Source organism: Macaca thibetana, chromosome 9, assembly GCF_024542745.1.
Source record: "Macaca thibetana thibetana isolate TM-01 chromosome 9, ASM2454274v1, whole genome shotgun sequence".
NCBI lineage: Eukaryota > Metazoa > Chordata > Mammalia > Primates > Cercopithecidae > Macaca > Macaca thibetana.
This window is the reverse complement of record NC_065586.1, coordinates 32,070,322-32,092,991: the sequence shown is the minus strand read 5'-3', so window position 1 is coordinate 32,092,991 and position 22,670 is coordinate 32,070,322. Positions and strand designations below refer to the sequence as shown.

Below are 22,670 nucleotides of genomic sequence, written 5' to 3'. Positions count from 1 at the left end.
GCTAAGATTGATAATTTGCCCTTTATTCTCTTAAGATACAGATATATTGTTTCTAAATATCCTCTGAATGATTTTATTTTATGTGAAACATAGTTCTTAAAGATTATGTACAGAACTCCATGCACAAATTACTCAGTAAGGAAATCAGTAGTTCAGATATTGTTTCTGTGACACCTTATTAAATATATTGAAAGGCAACTGTAATATTTTCTTTCCAATACTTCCTAGATTAAAAAAACAACATACCATAAAGGGCTTCCAGTGTTTGTTTACCCAAATGTTATAGTGGAAGCATTGTTTGCAGTCATTTCTTTATGTAGCTTATTATGAAAGTAAAAAGCAGGAAGTTAAGAGAAATGATTAGAAATGATTGCTTCAAGTGAAAATGTATTCGGTATTCATACTTTTGCAAAATGCTTCAAATTATTGTACTATGTCACTTTTTAATGTAGACATCATTGTGCATTTACACGGTTTAAAGACATTAATTTCCCATTCTCCCAATTAAATACAAATACAGTACCTCACTTTATTATTAGTCCTGCCAGGATATAGAGACCATACCTTGTGTATTATTGTTTCTCCAACACAAACTGTTTTGCCTTAGCTCTTAGTAAACATTCAATAAATATTTTTTGAATGCTTGAAGAAATGAGGAATCCAGATTCCTGCTACCAAAACTAGTATTATGATTTTTAATCTTGTTGTCCCATCAAAGAGAGTTTAACTCTTTGCATCACCTCCTTCCTGCCTGCCTCAGAGAAAGATAGCCCTAAAATTAACCCATTTAAATGATTCTTTGCTTTTAGTGTACAAACATGCCCACATGTCTCCTACTTTCAAAAACAATGAAATCCTTGACTTCAAATAGCTACCCCTTTCTCTCTCTCTTCTCCCTTCATTACCAACCCTTTTAAATATTCTGTCTTCAATTCTAGTTCTCTCCTCACTTCACTTCAATCTGGGACTGCACTCTGGAATCAGATACTAGGGATTTATTTTATTTTATTTTATTTTTCTTTCTTTTTTTTTGAGATGGAGTTGTGCTCTTGTTGCCCAGGTTGGAGTACAATGGCACGATCTCGGCTCACTGCAACCTCCGCCTCCTGGGTTCAAGGTATTCTTCTGCCTTAGCCTCCTGAGTAGCTGGAATTACAGGCATGCGCCACCACACCCGGCTAATTTTATAGTTTTAGTAGAGACAGGGTTTCTCCGTGTTGGTCAGGCTGGTCTTGTACTCCCCAGCTCAGGTGATCCATCCACATCGGCCTCCCAAAGTGCTGAGATTACAGGCGTGAGCCTCTGTCTCCAGCCAGATACTAGGGATTCTAATCTCAGCACTGCCTCTTACCAGCTTCATGGTCATAAACCAGTCACACAAGCTCTCTAAACCCTACCTAATACCTAATAGGGACATACCTATTGCTTGAAGGACTGTCATGAAAATTGAGATAATGCATTTAAAGTATTTCTGCATCGCCTGGTACACAGTAGGTGTTCCATAAATGGTAGCTATTCTTCCTGTTGACTGAAAGCACAATAGGAGTTCAGAGATGAGAAAGATTGGGGTAGGCTTATTTTGCATTTACCTAACTGTTCACTGATGCTTCAGATTAGGAAATTAGAGCCAGAGAGTTTAACCAGTCAATGTTTCATGGGGGAGGTGGTATTTGAGTTGGATTTTAAAGGATAATAACAATATCTTACATCTATTGAGGGTTCACTGTGGGCCAGGGATGATTCTAAGTGCTTTACATGGTTTTACTTAGTGTTCAAAACATTCCTGTGAGATAGGATTTCGATAGACAGTCAGTCTGAGGCAGGACAGGGAGGACAGACTGAAAAGAATGAATAAGGCTGGGCGCGGTGGTTCACGCCTATAATCCCAGCACTTTGGGAGGACGAGGCAGGTGGATCACTTCAGATCAGGAGTTCGAGACAGCCTGGCCAACATATAGCGAAACCCCGTCTCTACTAAAAAAATACAAAAATTAGCCAGGCATGATGGTGCACACTTGTAATCCCAGCTACTTGTGAAGCTGAGGTAGGAGAATTAGCCAGGCATGATGGTGCACACTTGTAATCCCAGCTACTTGTGAAGCTGAGGTAGGAGAATCACTTGAACCCGGGAGGTGGAGGTTGCAGTGAGCCAAGATCATGCCACAGTACTCCAGCCTGGGCAACAGAGCAAGACTCCATCTCTCAAAATTAAATAAATAAATAAATAAATAAATAATCAACAGAATGAATAAAAACCTAGAGGCAGGAAAGACATGCTGATTTTTTTTTTTCTTTTTTTAAGACAGAGTTTCGCTCTTGTTGCCCAGGCTGGAGTGCAATGGAGAAATCTCGGCTCACTGCAACCTCTGCCTCCCGGGTTCAAGCAATTCTCCTGCCTCAGCCTCCTAAGCAGCTGGGATTACAGGCATGTGCCACCATGCCCAGCTAATTTTTTGTATTTTTGGTAGAGACAGGGTTTCATCATGTTGGCCAGGTTGGTCATGAACTCCTGACCTCAGATGATCCACCTGCCTCGGCCTCCCAAAGTCCTGGGATTACAGGCATGAGCCACCACGATTTCTGAAGATGGTGATGAGACTGGTAGCTAGCGTGAAAAGCTTGTCTTAAGCAATAATGACAAACGATGTTGGACAGAGTGGGGCAAAATTACAGGAGGTCTTGACAACCAAACACTCCAAAATTTGGCTTTATCTAATGGGCAAAACAAAGAGCAGTTATAAAGATATGACTTGGGGAAGGGAGGATACAGAATGAAGTAGAGTTTTTGGCACACTGACTTGGTGACATGCATTGTGAGGCCCCAGGGACCCACTGACTCTGCTTCCACTTTTGGTTACCACTAGCCACCAACAGAAGAGTACCAGCACAGTTTCCTATAAAGTGGGGGCTTTAAACAGGTTTATTGAGGGAGTGAGTAAATAAAGGATGGACTGAAGAAATAAAGGATTAATGGGAGGCTGTTTCTAGGGGTGAAGTGATGGGAGCTGGGGCTATGTTTAAGACAATGGAAATGGAAATCGGGAAGTAAATCCTAGAAACAATTTCAAAGAAGAAATCATAAGACTTGGATACATAGTGAACATAAACTACTATTTAGAGCTGTATTTCAAATGTATTATTTACCACAGAATGCAGTGTCAGAGCAGTTGCCTTTGGAATATTCTAAGTTTTTGTTAAGTAGAAATTCTGCATTTGGAACAGAAATCACATGTCTCATGCTGTTATATGTAATGATTATTACCATGAAAACTCATGTCTCTTTTACCTTCTACTCCTACTCCATCCACCCAAGTTCTTACTAGTTTTACCTCCTAATGGGATTGTTGTTGGGGTCTCCTACTGAACTCCGGCCAAATAAACCTCCTCATCCTCAATCATACCTGACAGTTGCTGCCTCTCACCTTTTTGTTCATACAGTTGTGTTCCCCCATGAATGTTCTTTCTTCTATAATAGCATTTCATTCCCATGAGCAGTTGGAACCTTGGCCATCCTTCAGAATCAGATCACATGCTGCTTCTCCATGCTGTCTGATCAACCCAGATGGAACCTACTGCTCTCTTTTCTGAATTCCCATAGCCACTTACATTTCATTATACTGCCTTGCCACTTGGGTAACTGGGTATCCATTTGCCAGTGTTTTATTTGTATCCCCTACAATGACAGTACTGTGTGTTACCTGGTTATCCAATACATATTTGTGACATGAAATCAAACTATCTTAAATACTCCAAATCCCTTCCCAAACAGGAATTTCCTTCTGCCATTAGCGTATTCAGCTTTGCCCTAGCATACATTTTATGCGACATCGAGAATTTCACATCACTTTTGTTGGGGACACTTAGAAAAAGAAGGAATTTTAAGTTGAGAACAGAAAAGAATTGTTAAAGTGGAAGTAGAGGATTAACCATTTTTTCAAGGAATCTTTTGGATAGATAAAAGAATCTGGGGAAAACTAAGCCTGAACCTTTACTGCTGCCTTCCTGCCCCTTAAGGTGAAGAAAAGTGAACTGCATAAAAAAGAGACATGGGTCCGAACGCAGTGGCTCACGCCTGTAATCCCAGCATTTTGGGAGGCCAAGGTGGGAGGACTGCTTGAGGTCAGGAGTTCAGGAGTAGCCGGGGCAACAGAGGGAGGCCCTGTCTTTAGAAAAAATGTTGGAAATTAGCAGGCTATGGTGGCATGTACTTTTAGTCCCAGCTACTGACGGCTGAGGCAGGAGGATCACGTGAGCCCAGGAGTTCAAGGCTGCAGTAAGCCATGATCACAACACTGAACTCAAGCCTGGGAAATAGAGTGAGACACTGTCTCTAAAAAACAAAAATTTCAAGAAAGGGTTTTTTGTTTGTTTGTTTGTTTGTTTATAAAAGAGGCTTGGGATTCCAGCCTTTGGGTCCTTGGGAACCCAGAAGGACCTGAGAGTTGGAAATCCACATTATTGAGGAGCTGGATAAAGGAATGATGAGAAAAAGGTGTCTCTTAGCAGGCATATAATGTTATCTGCCAAAAGGCAAACTTAATCTGTACGCTTATCTCTGAATTTGCCATGGAGGGTGATTTTAGACTCTCTAAAGAATAAGAAATTTTGGCCGGGCGCGGTGGCTCACGCCTGTAATCCCAGCACTTTGGGAGGCCGAGACGGGCGGATCACGAGGTCAGGAGATCGAGACCATCCTGGCTAACACGGTGAAACCCCGTCTCTACTAAAAAATACAAAAAACTAGCCGGGCGAGGTGGCGGGCGCCTATAGTCCCAGCTACTCGGGAGGCTGAGGCAGGAGAATGGCGTGAACCCGGGAGACGGAGCTTGCAGTGAGCTGAGATCCGGCCACCGCACTCCAGCCTGGGTGACAGAGCGAGACTCCGTCTCAAAAAAAAAAAAAAAAAAAAAAAAAAGAATAAGATTTTTTGTATCCACCCATTATTACTAATGTAGGATGTGGAAATAGTTACTTTGTTGTTTACCGTTATTTTAATGAGGGTAGAAATAATTCATTTCCTTGGTTCACTCTTGACTTACTCTATTTTGTTCTTAAAATCTTAGGCTCCTCAATCAAGAATTCTACTGCTAGGACTTTCAGGAACCTAATGTTGTAGGCTGCAGCAGGCTGTTAGAATAATATTCAGCCAGTATTTTCGGAACTGTTAAACCTGGCTAAACAGGTGTCATTCCACAATGAAGTTGGCAATTCTTGAGGCTCCCAGAAAGTGACTGCTATCTAATGACTCAGCCTTGGACACGTCTCTGCTGTTGTCTTAAAATACCCTTCTTCCCTTCATTTTTACTTTTTTTGCAAAGTTAACCCACACTTATCCTACATATTTACCCAGATATCATCTCTTCCAAAAAGTCTTCCCTTGCCACTTCATTAGAACCACTCCCCTGGGTTGGGCGCCACTCTTGCCCCTTCCCACAGTGGCCTGGGCTTTCACATAACACTTAGCTCGCCGTGTGGCAGTTGCCATTCGCGGGTCCTTCTCCCCACTGTGTAAGTTCCTCCAAGAGCCCTGTGCGTGCCAAGCTGACTTGGAAGGCTATGAGGGCTCAATACACACACTCATTACTCATTGGATGAATAAATGCACGGTCTCTGTATAGGAAATGCAGGTGAACGTCCTTCTGCCTCATTTAAGTGAGCTGGTAATATCGGAGTTTTAGGATAATTTTGGAGAACTGCAATCCGCCTGTCTTCTCCCTACCCCACGGAGTTGGCTAAACTAGCCTGGAGGCTAGCAGTTTGCCTGTGTGCCCTAAGCTAGTGACAGCTCATATCAAGCCCAGTATTTAAGGAGCATGATTACTTTTACTATGTAGCCCCCAGGGAGAAAAGGAGACTCACAAAACATTTTTGTATCTTTTTGTATCTTGTTACACAAGATACAAACTTGTGCACCAAGATACAAATTGAAACTCGAATTGAAATTTGGCTGCCAATTTATTAAACCCACCCCAACAATTTTCTCTATTAAAAAAAAAAAAAAAAACACGAAAAGAGATCTCTGGTACCCATTTTCATGTAATATAAACCGATGCCACCAATCTATCATATCCATCTAAATCTAATAATTCAGCTTTTTGTTTGTTTGGCGGGAGTACGACAGGTCTTTATATGATTCAGTGTTACAAAGTTTTTCGGAGGACAAATGGTAAGTGTGAACCCACGGCTATGATGAAGCCGCCGTTTCTTTGAGTACAAAATCATGAGCTAGACATAAAGAACTGGCTTTAAATTCCGAAGTAGATCTGGCTTCTAAATGTTACGGTGGTGGGTAATAATTTCCTTTGCTTCAGTTACTATTTAAAAAGTAAGTATGTGTAGATAAAAATGCATGATTTTAAAAAATCTACTTTGTAGAATAGGATACTATCATTTATATTAAGCCCAATGCGTGGGAAACGGATCAATGACTTGATGCAGTGCCTATAAAATATTATAAACCAAAGTTGCATTAGGACATAAAAATAACTGCTGATAAAAGTTTACTCAAAGTAGCATCTGCCCCTAATTCAGTTTGTATTTTTATCGTAAAGACCTAAGTCGCCGCGGGAACTAGGCTGTGCGTTCGCCCCCCGCGGCAGACGGCGGCGCGCGGCGCCTCAGGAGCGCCCCTCCGAAGCCCTGCGGGGGCGGCCGCTGGCGGACACCCCACAGAGGTCCGAGCCCTCCGAGCCCCCGGTCCCCGGGCCCGAGCCCCGCCTGCCACTCTCCCCAGTTGCCTTTCCAAACGCCGCCGTGCTGGTGTTTTCCCGCACCTTGTTCGCCCGTCAGAAAACGGCGCCGGGAGAGAGTGAGCGTGAGAAAGTGAGCGTGTGCGCGGCCGGAGAGCACGACCCAAGAGCCGGCGCCCGGTGTCCGAGCGCCCAGTCCGCCCTGTTCGCCCCCGGGCCCGCGAAGGGCGGGGGCCCCGAGTAGCGAGGCGCGAGAAGCGAGGCCGGCGGGTGCCGGGGGTTGGCGGGACGCGCGCTCCGTGCCGGCGCCGGCCTCGAGCCCGCGCTCCCTCCCCCCGCCCGCGTGCCCGCGCCGCTGCGCGATGCAGTGTGGGGAATGGCTGGGGTTGGCTGAAGAGCGCACAGTGGAGTTTTAATGTCCGCCATGTTGGCCATGGCGTATTGAAGAGAGCGAGCGAGAGAGGAGCGGAGCGGCACAGCCTCCCACCCTCCCGGCTGGTGTTAGTGCCCGGACGGCGGGCTCAGCGCTCCGCCCCTCAAGTCCCCGGCAGCGGTTGGCGAGTGGGGACCGAACCCCCGGTTCTCCATGATCCCGCTGGCCGGGGCCGTTTCCCCAGAGCGGAGAGGTATCTGCTGCGCCTGAGATGAGTAAACTGTCGTTTCGGGCGCGGGCGCTAGACGCCTCGAAGCCGCTGCCGGTTTTCCGCTGTGAGGATCTGCCCGACCTGCACGAATACGCCTCGATAAACAGGGCCGTGCCGCAGATGCCCACCGGAATGGAGAAGGAAGAGGAGTCGGTACGTGTTAACTCCCCTGTCCGACCCACCGTCAGGCCCGCTCCCTCTGCTGCCTGCGGCGGCGGCGGAGCAGCAAACCCACACAAAATGGCCGCCATCTTCTCTTCGCCGCCGACTCTCAGTCGCCGGCCGGGCCTATACCCCGCCTCCCCCGGCCTCGACCCCCGGTCGCCGCGGCCCGGCGGGGCCCCTTCTAAGGCCACCCGCCGACCCCGGCCACTTGTACCCGGGTCCCGCGGAGTTCGGGGGCCCGAAAGGCACAAAGGGGTCACGTGACGAAGCTGCCGGCAGCCATTTTGTGTCTTAGTTCTTGGGTTGGGCCTTGTGCATCCGGAGAGGGGAACGGGCTGGGTGGCGGTGGGGGTGCGGCGAGCCGGGAGCCGTGGAGGACCCGCCTGCAGGCCTCTCCGTGGGCCGCTGGGTGGCGCTCTAGGGCCACTGCGGCCCGCGCGCCGCTGCGCGGGCCGGGAGCGCAGGTTCTCTGCACAGTCGGGGAATTTGATTGCCCCATGGCCTGGGAAGCTTGTTGGGCTCAGTGCAGCCCCCACGTGGAGCCTCAGACGGGCATGTCATGTTGCCTGCGGCTCTATGAGGCTTTTCTCCCTTCTGCAAGGAAATGTCGAGGGTGCAGTGTGTTTGCCCGGACGACTTACTTTCCTAGAAGATAAGACTTATTCTCAGTGTCCTCTTTCTGGGACGTTTGCATCCATCCCTCCCCAGAGCTAGTTGTTCGGAGGATAATAAACCACTATCCCTGACTTTTTCTGTGATCCTTGCGAGTATCTTGCAGATTTGTTTGGAGTGCTCTCTCTTCCGAAGCCTGTAATCTTATCTATTTGTAAAATAAATTTAAGTTCTCCTGCTTTCTGGTATCTCAACATAGGGGGAGAAGAGACCCAATTTAAGTAACTGTTATAGATCTAAATTTCGAAGGAGGATCCTTTCTTATTCAAAACCGAACTAAAACTAAGTGACTTGATTCACGGAAATCTTAATATTGAGATGTCTAAATTGGGTGGGTTTCAGCACGTAAATGACTGTTGACAACTAATAGACATTTTACCATCGCTGTGGCTTTACCTTGTTGTGGAAGTTGGGTTCAGACACCAGGATAATAGAATCTTCCTCTCATTTCCCCCAGATCCTTGACAGTATAACTTGATGACTTCTAAGCCTAAGGAATTGCATACCTTGGTTTTCAGGTACAGCCATTTAAACAGGGTGCAGTGTATTGACAGTTCAAGGAAGTCCAGCAGTCGCGTGGATTTGTGTGCTACAATTTTGTTGTGGAAAATTGTACTGTAATACTTCTCTTGGTACTGTAAGAATTTTTATTGTAGAAATTATGCTCTGTAATGTTGTTTTTGGAAATAAAACTGTTTAAACTCTTTGGGTTGTTTAACCTTTTAAAGTAAAATAGCTGTGACAGTGGAATGTTACTTTTGAGAGTAGTGTCTTAAATCTAACTTTACAGATAAGCCAAGTGTATGTAGTAGCTGAGATTGTCTAGTTGGGCACTGACTTTCAGCACATTGTCTTATGAGACACTACCTCTTAATTTACTTGTATCAACTTTAGAGTAGCATGGTGCCATTTGTTTATTTTTTAATAAGTGATTTGTTTTTAAAATTAAAGTACTTGTGACTGCAGAATCTTGTCTTTTGGTTTTATTTTTATTTCTGTTTATAAGTTTTACAGATAATACTTTCAAGTATTGGGGTGTTGGTGTTACCCTGCCCTGGAAATTAATTTGTAGTTCTTGTTTTACAGCCAAGGAAGGGGAAAGCCTTGATTAAAGCAAGACAGCACTACAGTACACTTTAGACATTAGTTAAGTCTTGCTTCTGTGAATACTTTGGACAGTCCCAAGAGTTACAACCTAAAGTCAGAGCTGAGCTCAATGAAATACCAATGCTTGTTAAATTTTACAGGTAATTTTATTCGCTGAAATAATTTTGATTTTTTTTCTTTTCTTTTCTGAGACGGAGTCTCACTCTGTTGCCCAGGCTGGCGTGCGGTGGCACCATCTTGGCTCGCTGCAGCCCTCCGCCTCCGAAGTTCAAGTGATTCTCCTGCCTCAGCCACCCCAGTAGCTGGGATTATAGGCGCTTGCCACCACGCCCGGCTGATTTTTGTATTTTTAATAGAGACGGGTTTTGCCATGTTGGCCAGGCTGGTTTTGAACTCCTGACCTCAGGTGATCCCCCCCCCACCTCGGCCTCCCAAAGTGCTGGGATTACAGGCATGAGCCACCGCGCCCAGACAGTTTTGACATTTTATACTGCAGTGGCTATCAATAGTTTGTGACATGTGGAGTCCCTAATTTTGAAACACAGGGATTTTTTTTTTTCCTTCAGATTGCCTTTTTCTGTTATCTGTTTAGAATTTTTCACTTCACATCCAACCCAAGCTATGTATGAGGAGAGAAGCGTAGACCTCAAGAATAGATACCGAACCTAATGGAAGAATGTAAAAAGTACCCGGTAAACAAGCTGCTGTGCAGTCCTGTGGTTCATGCTGTTAGTAGTAGGCTGTGTAAATCATAATATTGAAAGTAGTGTGTTATGCAATGTTGAAAAGGTATACTAAACATAAAGGTAATTGAATTCTGGATTCACCATAGGAAAACAGAAACTTTTTGATGATTTGTGGAAGCATTTTGTACTTCTAATAAAGAGGAAGGGTTAAAGCAAACTTCTGCCTTTAACTGACACATTAGTTATTTGTTATCTTGTTAGGTCACTGTAACCTAGAACCTTAATTGACTGTCTCAGAAGAAAAAGTATGTAGTCCTATGTCGGTCCTGAAAGGTGAGGACAATTTTTTTTTTTACACCACCTCATTAAAGCATTTTATTGATCAAAATAATCTGCAGAATTGTCATGTGAAATACGCCTAGTAATTGTTATGTTGTTTCTGGATATACTTGACAGAAATCCATGTCTTTTAACGTTGGGAAAATAAGTATTATTCGTGTATTCCCATTTAACCAGTTCTAATAATATGAGCTGAACACACGGACCTAACGAGGCAGACTTTTTTAATTTTTAAGAAACAAGTAGAAGCCCTTACCCCCCCCCAAAAAATAATTTGGAGGTGGAAAATGTTACTGAACTTTCTTATTTTTTAATTATTGTGGTAGTACTGAAAAAGTAACTTCAGATTGTGATAAATTGGAGAATTTGACTGGATCAAAGATGTTAGAGATTAAATGTGAATTCGCAGAATGTAATGCATCGAAATTTGCTAAGTTTGAAAGTAACAGATTGGCGGGATGCTGTGTCTCATGCCTGTAATCCCAGCACTTTGGGAGGCCAAGACGGGTGGATCACCTGAGGTCAGGAGTTCGAGACCAGCCTGGCCAACATGGTGAAACCCTGTCTCTACTGAAAATACAAAAATTAACCAGCCATGGTGGCGGCTTCCTGTAATCCCAGCTATTCGGGAGGCTGAGGCAGGAGAATCGCTTGAACCAGGGAGGTGGAAGTTGCAGAGAGCTGAGATAACCCCATTGCACTCCAGCCTATACAACAAGAGCGAAACTCCGTTTCAGAAAAAATGATTTAATTAAAAATAAAAAAGTAACATGATGAAAATACAATGTATTTAAATACAGATGTGACTTAAATCACAGCGAAATAATAGACTTTCAGCTCTGAGATAATTGAGTCCCTTTGGGGTTTAAAAAAAGATAAAAGTTTAAACAAGTGCTTGGTTGGTGCAGGGCATATGTTCTATTATAAATATTTTACAATGTTAACTTTAAGATTATAAGTTAATTATCTTTATAATCTTAAATCTTGTGCTACGGCTTTGCATTCTATTGAAAGGTTAAACTTACCAAATAGATTAATACTATCAAATCTTTTAAAATTGACTCGATTAAAATTGGAGCTTTATGTTGTTACAATTCTCCTTTATGGAAACATCACTTTAAGAGACATTCTTAAAAAGTCGATTTTAAAATGATATTTAGCAAAATGGAGCTACTGTTCCATAGTAGTTTAACTTTTCATTGGGTTGTCTAGGGTGCATTGTTCCATTTATCAGGGGATGACAACCTTTCCTCTTCTGTTACCTAGACTGGTTTGGGTAGAATATTTGGTGTAATTAAGATGTTAATGATGTTATATTGATACTACCTTACAGTCACCTTTGAAACTGTTACAAGTAGGATCTAACCACCATAATCCAGCACCTTAGTTCTATAGGATTCTAACAGGACAGGATAGTCTTTATACTCCCACCTTTTCTGTATTACTGGCACCATATACATTGTTACTAAGCCCAAGTTAAGAACTATTTATAAAAAGTGGATGGGAGTTGTTTGTTTGTAATTATGGGGAAATGGGAAATATGTACATATCCTTGATATGAGAAAAAAATGGTTACTACATTTCCAAAACTTAGTAATAAAAACCTAGTTTAAATTTAAATCACTTTTGAAGGAAACCAAGAGTCTCTTTCTTTAACCTTTAATATTTTAAACCAATATTTTTAGTCCCTTTATCTGGAGCTGTAAAGATCAGTCTAGATTTCTCCATTCTATCCACTGTCTTGGAAGTGAAGAGAAATACATGAAATCTCAATTATAGTAGAAGAAAGTTTAACAGACTAATTACAGATAGTTTGAATTAGAAAATAATTGAGAGTATGGGGATTTTTGCATTAGATTATAATTAGTTCAGATAAAATCAAAGATAGTAATAAAATATTTCAGCTTTCTATACTGTCCAAAGATATTTTTGCATAAAATTGCTAAGCTAGGGTTCTGAGGGTTATGTGGAAATAATTGTGGAAGTGATGAATTCCCACCCACCATATGCCTATAAAAGGTTAGAATATATTTTTCTAGGGAGAAGGTTCACACTTGTCATCAATTTCTCAAGGTGTTGGTAATGGCCTGGGGCAGAAAGCCCAGGGTTTAAGATCAACTGTCCCATAAATTTCAGACTGAGTCATTTTTGGTTTTATCTCATTTGGCAGTTACTAAATAGACTTAGTCAAAGGAGGATAATTGAAAAAGGACAGGCAGTCCAAGAAGAGACTAAGGATTCTTGAATACAGTAGGGAACTTTTGAACCCTTACATGCCAACGCACTTGAAATGTTAGTACTAACTTTTGTTTCAGTATACCGTTTGAATGTGTTTGTGTATCTAATGGTATTTTGTGGGTGCTTCATGATCAGCATTGGCATTTGTACTGAATTACATTTTTTCTGTTGATAGGACTTAATTAAAAGTACTGTCTAGATACAGGGTAGCTTAAATTTTATGAACAAGAGAAAAAGTTGTGCATAATGGTTCATGAATTTGTGGGCAGAATTAAATATATCAACCACTTCTGTTAAAAACAGCTGGGTTTTAGTTTCATATTTTGCATTCTACTATGTCATGGTATGTACTGGTAGTAATGGTAGAAACCTAGAAGCTGTAACACACACACACACACAGAGACGTGTCCGTTTTAAAGCAGTAATGACAAGAGTTCTTTTCATATATACAAAGATGTGAATTCTGATTACATTTATTACTCAATTTTCTTGAAAAGTTAAGGGTGGTTAATTGTTAACAGTAGTTAGTTACAAGCAGAAGATAGCATTTTAAGGGAGCAATAATACCATGAAATTAATGGTATCATTTGTGATCATACTTCTTAGAAGAAGAGAATGCACAAGGAGATGAGAATTTTATATTGTAATTCAGGAATAAAATGAGTGTGTCTAAGGGCAAAAGTGACATGAAAGTATGACATACTTTCAGAGACAGAACTAGAGTACGTATTTTAAAGTAGACTTTTGGAACATGAAAGTGACTTGCATTAATATAACTTTTTGATAAGAATAAGCCAAATTATGAGAAATCAGTGAGAAGACAAGGGATTCAAATGTTTTAAACAACTTGCTAGAATTTTTTTTTTTTTTTTTTTGAGTCAAAGTCTTGCTCTGTCACCCAGGCTGGAGAGCAGTGACATGATCATAGCTCACTGCAGCTGCAGCTGCAGCCTCAACCTCCCTAGCTCAAGCACTGCTCTCACCTCAACCTTACAAGTAGCCATGACTACAGGTACACACCACCATGCCTAATTTTTTGTATTTTTTGGTTAGGAAACATGTGACCTGATTTACCGTGTTGTCCGGACTGTTCTCAAACTCCTGGGCTCAAGTGATCCACCTACCTTGGTCTCCCAAAGTGCTGAGATCATAGGCGAGAGCCACTGCACCTGGCTCTAGAATTGCTTTTAATTTATTGATGCTAACTATGTTGCCTTCAACACATTTATAAACTGTAGCAAATCTTTCTTAAGTTTATTAAAGCCTATAATAATAGTGATTTTGAGTTCTTACAGTATTTTAAATATAGTGGACACTCAACTTTGCACCTTTAAATATATGAAGTGAATTCCATCTACCAACCCCACTGTAATAGGTATATGAAAAACAAAAGCAAACTTGCTGTACTTACTACATCTACTGTAATATGTTACCTGAGATGTAGCTTTGATCAATGCAGATACAATCAGTTCTTCAAAAGCTAAAGCTCTCCCTCAAGTATTTGTTGTAATGGAGGTTATTTTTAAAGTTTTGGTTCAGTTTTTGTATATGTGTTGTGATAATCACTTCCTGAATTGCAAAGCAGATTATTAAAGCAAATCGTTTCAGTTGAATTTCCCTCAGTATAGCAAGTACTGACTGAAGAAATTGGATGTGACCTTAGAGTGAATCTAGGGGCAAGCATGACCTGAGGTTTAAAATGTCCTGTGAATGATTTAATATAGGTTCTAATCTTTTTATATATTGGGATGAACTATTTTGATAATGTAGTAATTGTATATCCTCTGAGTATCCAAACAGCAATTGTGTATCCTCTGAGGAAACTTTCCTACCTTGATTTTTGTATCCATTGACAAGGCACTTAACCTCACTGAAAGAACATTAGTCTCTGCATTTGTTAAGTCTTCTGATCTACCTTACAAAATAGCTCTGAGGAGTGAATAAGGCAGTGTATGTAAAATCATGTGCAGATGAATTTCATTATTACCAAACAGTAATAGAATTTTTAGAATGGCCTTGCTTTTTGTTCTCAGAAGATACTTAACATTATATTTTGTATTTGGGATTGTTTGACATAAAAGTGTTAGATATATTTTGTCTCCTTACAGAGTTGTATGATATGATTGTGAAAAACTATGTATTTTAACTTAGTCTATTATTATTATTGAGACAGAGTTCACTCTGTCACCCAGGCTGGAGTGCAGTGGCATGATCTCGGCTCACTGCCACCTCCACCTCCCAGGTTCAAGTAATTCTCATGCCTCAGCCTCCTGAGTAGCTGGGACTACAGGTGTGTGCCACCATGCCCAGCTAATTTAGGTAATTATTAGTAGGAAAAAGCATCAAACTAGGAGTTACTAGACTTAAGGCCTTACTCTAGCCTCTAACTCTGCTTCCACATGCCCCAGGTTTTCTTGACTGTAAGATGCAGTAGGCCTATGGTAGTTTCCTGTTGTAATGGGAATATTGTGTTGCCATTATATTTAAATCTGTTTCCAAAAGAATTTTATGTGTTTAGAGAGTAGTCATTAAATCTTGAGTTAATCTCATTTGCATGTTACCTAAACGTAATTTGCATGGAAGTAAAGGTTAATGGATAGTTGGTTCCAGTTTAGGAAGGGTCAAGTTCTAAAAGCCAGTTTCTAAAGGATTTTAAAGATATAATTGGATGCAGTAGTCAGAAAATAACTTTTATTGTCATGAGAATTTGAGATTAGAGCCAGAATGTATTATTATTATTATTTTATTTTTATTTTTTCTGAGACAAGGTCTCCCTCTCTTGCCCAGGCTGGAGTATAGTGGCACGATCTCGGCTCATTGCAGCCTCAGCCTCCTGGGCTCAAGGATCCTCCCACCTCAGCCTCCTGAGTAGCTGAAACTCCAGGCGGATGCCACCATATGTTCTTACGTGGCAGTGGAACAAGATACTACAGAATTTTAGTTAGAAGGAGAAGGATAATTTTCTTTGGGTTAGGAAACATGTGACCTGAAACTTGAGTGGTGGGAATGAGCCAGCCATGGGAAGAGCTGCATGAGGAACATTCCAGACAGAGAGACCTACAGGTGCACAGAGACTGAGCTGAAACAGAAAGGAGGCTAGTGTACTCAGAGCAGAATGAGCAGGGGATTGGAGATTAGGAGATGAGGACACATACGTACTTGGGATCCACATCAGGAAGGGATTGTTAGGCTACCATGAGAAATTTTGACTGTGTTGAAATGAAGTAAGCTATTCACAAGTTTAAGGGAGTGACATGATCTGATTTAATGGTTTTTCAAGATTATTCTGGCTACCATGTGGAGAATGAGTCGTACTGGGCAAGAGTGATGATGGTGGCTTTAAGTAGGGTTGGTACTAGTGGAGATGAAGAGAAATGGATGGATTTGAGATATATTTTGAGAAGCCAGAACCAACAGAAGTTGCTGGTGGATTTGAATGTACTAGTTGGAAAGAGAGAATCCAGGATGAACCTCCAGCTTGAGCAGCTGGATAGATGAGTGGGCCACTTACAGAGAAGGGACAATTGGGGTGGGGGATGTAGAAGGGATGGACTTACTCAGTTTGAAATGTGCCTCTTTTGTCCTAACTGGATATGTGAGAATATATACATTAGAGCAGTTTGTGCTAGAAATGTATAATTTGGAAGTCATGAGTTGGTACTATAAATCTGAGAGTCTTCCCCTTATGAATCACATAGAATGCTGTGCTGTGGCACTGAGAGGAGAAGCTACTGAAAAGATTTTCTTCATTTTTAGAGTAAAAGCATCTCAAGAAGGAAGGACATTGGTTAACTATGTCCACTGAGAAGACGAAAGTATGGGAAGGTAATTTAATTAGATGTGTGCCATTGGCATGTTTTGGTGGAGTGGTGAGAAGGAAGGCCCAGCTGGAGTAGAAGAAATAATAGAAGATGAAAAAGGGGACGTAGCAAGTATAGTCAACTCTTTGGAATAGCTCTGCTATGAAAGAGCGGGAAAAAAAAACAGGCTGGAGTAGCTGGAGGAGGCTCCCAGATCAGCAGATGATTTCTTTTAAAAATTAGTTACAGAGTTCCACCAGGCACAAATGAAGGAAACAAATGAAGCTGAGCCCTAGATTGCCCCACTTCACTGCTTTGAGAATTTTCAGATTGCAGCACAGGGAGGGGAAATCCCAAACAAATCTGGCAACTCCTTCAGTTGAAGAAACAGAATTCAGAGTGTGGAGAGGCCTAAGTGACTTCGGAGCAGAGTACCACAGCTGCACAGAGAAAGAGCTCCAGATATTCACAGGGTGTCCCTCCAAGTGGCTAGCTGAAAACTCATCTGACCCTGTCCATGAGGAACTTCCAAGTCTAGGGAAAAGCAACAGGAAAGAAAGAACAGTTTGGGAAGCTCATAGAGCCGAGACTATGCTACATTCCCACTAACCAGAATGGAAAGGCCTCAATACACAGCGTATCAAGTAGAACCTTCAGAAGGGTTATTGTCTCAGTAGTGAGGCTGAGGCCAGATTAGTTCTAAAGACTGTTCTGGACTTGCCCTAACAAAGATTGAGCACTAGCCTGAAAAGAATCAAACTAAATTTCAAGTAACTTGACTGTGTCGCAGAACAAAGGCCAAAAATGTTTAAAGGAATATGAATAAGATCCTGCAACATAAAGCTCAGTGTTTAGCATCCAATAAAAAATTATCAGGCATGCAAAGAAGCTGGAAAATATGGCCCATAATTAGGGAAAAAATTAACAGAAAGAGACATAGAAATAACCCAGGTAATCAAATTAGATTAAAATGTTAAAGCTACAAATAAAAGCAAGAATTACTAGAACTAGTAGAATTATTTCATTTAAATAATATGAAATAATCTCATCCTCTCTCCTACTCAAGGACTTCACTCCTAATAACTATTTTATGTCTCTCCTGGATCCATTTAATGGAGATATTGGTTACTAATTACAACAGGAACTTTTTTTTTCCTTTGTGAAAGGCAGGCAGATAAACGAGAAAAAATGCATGTCAGTCGTTAAAAGTTGGTTATGACAGGATGGCGTAGTTTATCCTATGATTGTATTTTCTCTGTGGGGTATGAGTGAGGTCATCACCTCAGAATGAGGGAGAACCTTAAGGTAGGTATAGGAAAACTTAACTTAGTAGAAAAATGTAAAAGGATTGATAGACTTGCTGAAGGCTCAATATTTGTGATCATTTAAAGTGAGACCAGTCAGCTCACTTGGGCAGTAGCATTCACTTGAGTTCCAGCACAAAGTAGGTAGGTAAGGTTTGTCAAGGGTCAGTGTTTGGCCAGCAGGTACAAAGGAGTAAGACAGGGATGAAGGCATTAAAAATTAGGTAGTAGGCTGGGCACGGTGGCTCACACCTGTAATCCCAGCACTTTGGGAGGCCAAGGTGGGTGGATCACGAGCTCAGGAGTTCGAGACCAGCCTAGCCAACATGGTGAAACCCAGTCTTTACTAAAAATAACAAAAATTAGCTGGACATGGTGGCAGATGCCTGTAATCCCAGCTACTCCAGAGGCTGATGCAGGAGAATTGCTTGAACCTGGGAGGCGGAGGTTGCAGTGAGCTGAGATCACGCCGTTGCACTCCAGCCTGGACAACAAGAGCACAACTCCGTCTCAAAAAAAAAAAAAAAAGGTAGATGATCGTGATGGACCATGGAATCTAAGCAGGTAAGCAGGGAAAGAAGACATCCGGGAGCTGATGAGTAGTTGAAAAGTGGTAGGACTCAATTGGGATGGAAGGCTCTGTGGAATTGATTTGTTACAGTGGGAGTGCTTGAGTGAGTGAAACCAAGTCAGGAGGGTGGTGGCTAAAGAGTGACATGCTTGAGTTTAAACTTCAGAGGTGGCACAATTATTAGTGAAGGCAACATCTAGAGTATAACCATAGGAATGGTGGCTGAGATGGAGTAGAGGAAAAGATCAGCGTGGGTGAGGTCATGCTGTTTCATCATTATTCATGTAAATTCTGTCATGAAAAATTATGCTAGAAGTGTGGTAGTTGAGAAAACAGCGCTGTGGCTGTGACTGAAAGAGTGTATATGACAGCTTTAGGGAGAGAGTGATGCTGTGAACTTGAGGGGTTGTGTTTTTTTGAAAGGACAGCAAAGAAGAAATGGGGTAGAACTGGCAGTGGGAAGCAAGGAGAGTGGGTGTGTATGCCATCCACAAGTCTGCGGCATATGGGAAAATAAACAGCTTCTGCTTGAAAGGGCGATGGGGAGTATTGTTTCTGGAATACACTGCCAGACTTCAGTTAGGGCAAGATGAGGGAACACTGAAAGAAGTTGAGAATGAATATAAAGAAGAGTTTGCTGATACATCTTTAGTCTAGACAACAGAGTAGAAGACTTTGAGACAGTCAGGAAGGGTGGAAGATTGGGACAGATTAGGAGATGCTGAGATTAGAATGGCGATAAGAGCCAGGATGGTACTGTTATGTCTTGGACTCTGTTGGTAATGGTTACAAAGAATGATGGGATTTATCCAGCCAACCTCAAGTGAGCAAACAATACAAGATAACCCTCCTGCTAGATACTCTAAACTGTAGAGGACCATTCTTGCAGCTAGATAGCCTCAAGGAAGGGCAGCTCCACTAGGTAGGAAGTGATGACCCCTTGAACTCCAAGGAGTACCTATCATTCCTTCCGCACAGTTGTATAAATATCTTCACAATGAAGGATTTTTGTACAGCACGGTTGTTTCAGGGCTCAGAAAATGGACCTTTAAGGGTTGTATTGAATATCTCAGACTTCTCCTTCCTCTGCAGTGGTTCTCAACAGGGACTATATCATTCTCCCACCCTAGGGACATTCCGGAAATTTGTGGGGGTGCTTTGGATTGTCAGTTATTGGGAGATGCTGTTGACATTAATTAAAAAGAGGGGGCCTATTAATGATATAAACCCCACCATACAAAACAGAGTCCCATAAAATGACTTTTGAGTATCCCAGAGAACATGCCAGCAGATAAAATTATAATTTATAAATTATCTGAGTCTAGGACGTAATTTCATTTTACATGTGAAGTGTTTTTTTGTACAGTTTTAATATACAGTAGATTTTCCAGAAAAGCAGCTAGTGTATAAGGTAAGAGGATGTTGTACTTTTTTTGTTCAGAACTGTTGCAGGAGTTCTTATCATTCAAAAGTCACTTCCATCGACATCACCATTTGTGGTATTTGAGTCAATAGCATATACCTGTATAAAGTGTGATTTTTTTTTTTTTTTTTTTTTTTTACCTGTTATATTCAAAAGTCTTATCCCATCGCAGCTCAAAGTCCAGAATCTCATCTAAGTTAGATTTCAGGTACAGTTGGGACTTCCTGGATGTTCCTTAAGTACAGCTTCTTAAGTACAAATTCCTGCTGACCTGTAAAGCCAAAGCAATGTGTTACCTGGTCCTCATCCTTCCTCCAGACACTTGCCTAATATACAGCATTGGGTCAGGCTTAAGATAACCTCTATAAAACATTTCTATCCAAGGTGGGGGCCAAGAGATGGTAGGCACAAGGCAATCCCTGGTCTGTAACAATTCTGAAATCCAATCAGGCAATCTTGGTTGGGTCTCGATTCCCGGGGATCCCCGGGTGTAATTCACCCCGCTCTCAGCTTTGCCCTTTGGGCATGTGGTTCTTTCTCCTGAGTTACCTTTTTCCATGAAAGGCAGTACATGTTGGTTTGCAAATGACTAGTGTTCTTATCTTGCTTTCTACCAAAATTTGGGGCCTCTGAAGGCTTCATTTTCCATCTGCCGTGTCTTTCAGTTCAAGCTGGCAGTGTTTCACCATATGTAAGTCTTTTTTAAAAGCTTTGTGCATCTTTTGTGAATCCTTTTGGGGTCAGTCTGTTAGTTGAAAATCATATGCACAAATTTCTTTGAGATACGCCCTTTACTACCTTGAGCTTCTGCTGAGAGACAACACCCTTTGCCTTGCAAAGCCTTATTGTCTGAGAGACACTGTGAAGTGCATAAATCTAGCAGGCCTTTTGTCTGACAAAGTAGTATTCTGAGGTACCATCTTTGGTATTTCTGAGATCTTAACAGAAGATTTTATAGTTACTCCCATGGCTTAGTTTTTAGATCATGTTTTTCTGGCAGTGCCCTGGATTTGATCTTGGCTCAGAATCCATTTCTGAATATTAGCATTGTTTGCAATCTGAAGAGACTGCAAATTTTCCAAATCATCAAGTCCTTGCTCTTCTTTAAGAAGTCTTCATTTAATTTATGTCTTCTCATTTTTTGCTGCATATAGCAGAAAAAGCAAGGCAGCACTTTATAGTTGAAACTCTCCTTAGCTAAATGACCCAGTTCATTACATAAAATTTCCAGGTTTTTGTGGGTTTTTTTGTTGTTTGTTTTTGAGACGAAGTCTCACTGTGTCGCCCAGGCTGTGGCGTGATCTCGGGTCACTGCAGCCTCCGCCTCTCGGGTTCAAGCGATTCTCCTGCCTCAGCCTCCTAAGTAGCTGGGACTACAGGCGCATGCCACCATGCCCAGCTAATTTTTGTATTTTTAGTAGAGACAGGGTTTCACCATATTGGCCGGGATGGTCTTGATCTCCTGACCTCGTGATCCACCCACCTCGGCCTCCCAAAGTGCTGGGATTAACAGGCATGAGCCACCGCGCCCAGCCAAAATTTCTGGTTTTTATATGACCAAAGGTGACAGTGCTACTAAGCCTCCTGCCCCTTCCTAACAAAGATACCTCCTCTTTTGGTTTCCAATAACATCTGCCTCACTTTTCTGTTCTTCTTGTAGCCTTATGAAATACCATGAGACTTTTTTAAAACAGCTTCTTAACTAAACTATCCTTAAGGGCCATGGTCTGTTTCCAATGCCAATCCAACATTTCAGTGTTGTGTTATAGCAGTGAGTACTCCCAGTATCAACATGTGTTACTTATCTATTACTATATAACTAATTACCCAAAATGTAGCAGTTTAAAACAACAAACATTTGTAATCTCACAGTTTATGAGGATCAGGAATCCAGGGGCAACATTTGTTGGGTGGTTCTGACCAGGGTCTCCATAAAAGCTGTTCAGAATTGCAGTCGGCTGCAGCCCTGCTTCCAGGCTTGCTCACATTGTTGGCTGGAGGCTTCTGTCCCAGTCCTCTCTACTACCTGTGTGTCTTCACAGAACAAATGACTCTAGAGAGTGTGTACCAAGTGAGTAAGAATGCACACAAGTCTTTTATCACCCAATCTTAGAAGTGACATATCATCACTTCTGCCATGTGCTGTTGGTTACACAGACCAACCCTTGTTTACTGTGGGAGGGGACTACCCAAGGGTATGAACACCAACCATCCTGCACGCTGGCTGCCATAACTGAACTATACGGTGAACTGAACTATACAGTGCTTCATGCTCTCTCATTGGCCATGCTGCCTCTCACTTCTGCCTTTACTTACACTGCCCTTTACCCCAAATGCTTTTCCTTTCCTCTATCTGTTCAACAAACCTGTTCGCTATCAACTTTTATGAAGCCTTTCCAAGCCCTGTCATAGCACTTTTGGAAAACAGATTCGTTTATGATTGTTTCCTTTGCAACAAACCCTTTGAAAGCAAAAACTATTGTATCTTAAAGGCTTAATATTGCACTAGCATAAATGTTTCTTGAATTAGTGTTTAAATAGTTCCAAAATCTAGGTAGTCAATAACTTTGTATTCTAAAATAGTAATCAGATACCTGTTTTGTGTTTTCCTGCCTTTGAGCTTTTGGAATGAGACTAATAAAGTAAGGTTTAAGCTGTGCTTTATCGGAAGGACATGAGACATTTCAATAAACCAAAATTTTAAGCCAGAGAAAACGTTATGGCCTCCCCCAAAGTGTGTTTTGTGAAATGCTGTGCTTAGGCTACTTGTATGTCATGTTGACTTATGAGATGACTTACTCATCAAATACTTATACATTTACATTTACAAAGTATAGTGCCAAATACTGTGGAATTTACAAACATGTCTTGAAGGGGCTTATAATTCGCATGGTAAATAAAACAATCTGAGGTAGTCTTTTTAATGTCCCTGTTGTAAATATCAGAAATACTTATTTTTACTTTGGATAATGTTCTCTCTAAGTCTAGTAAAACTGTGTAAACCAACTTTTAATATTAAGTTCTGGAGAAGT

General features: G+C 41.7%; 1 protein-coding gene across 4 annotated transcripts in view; it reads left to right on the top strand.

Moving 5' to 3' along the window:
- The window catches only part of EPC1 (enhancer of polycomb homolog 1), a 113,172-nt gene that overhangs the window by 27,173 nt on the left and 63,329 nt on the right, over positions 1-22,670 (top strand). For 2 of the 4 annotated variants that reach the window (XM_050805442.1, XM_050805441.1), the window contains exon 1: positions 7,031-7,486. The exons of the other annotated variants lie outside the window; for them this stretch is intronic. In XM_050805442.1, the coding sequence (XP_050661399.1) occupies positions 7,334-7,486 (153 nt within the window). In that variant the 5' untranslated portion in view covers positions 7,031-7,333. Of the gene's footprint in view, positions 1-7,030; positions 7,487-22,670 lie in introns of those variants that run through there. 4 annotated transcript variants of the gene reach the window in all.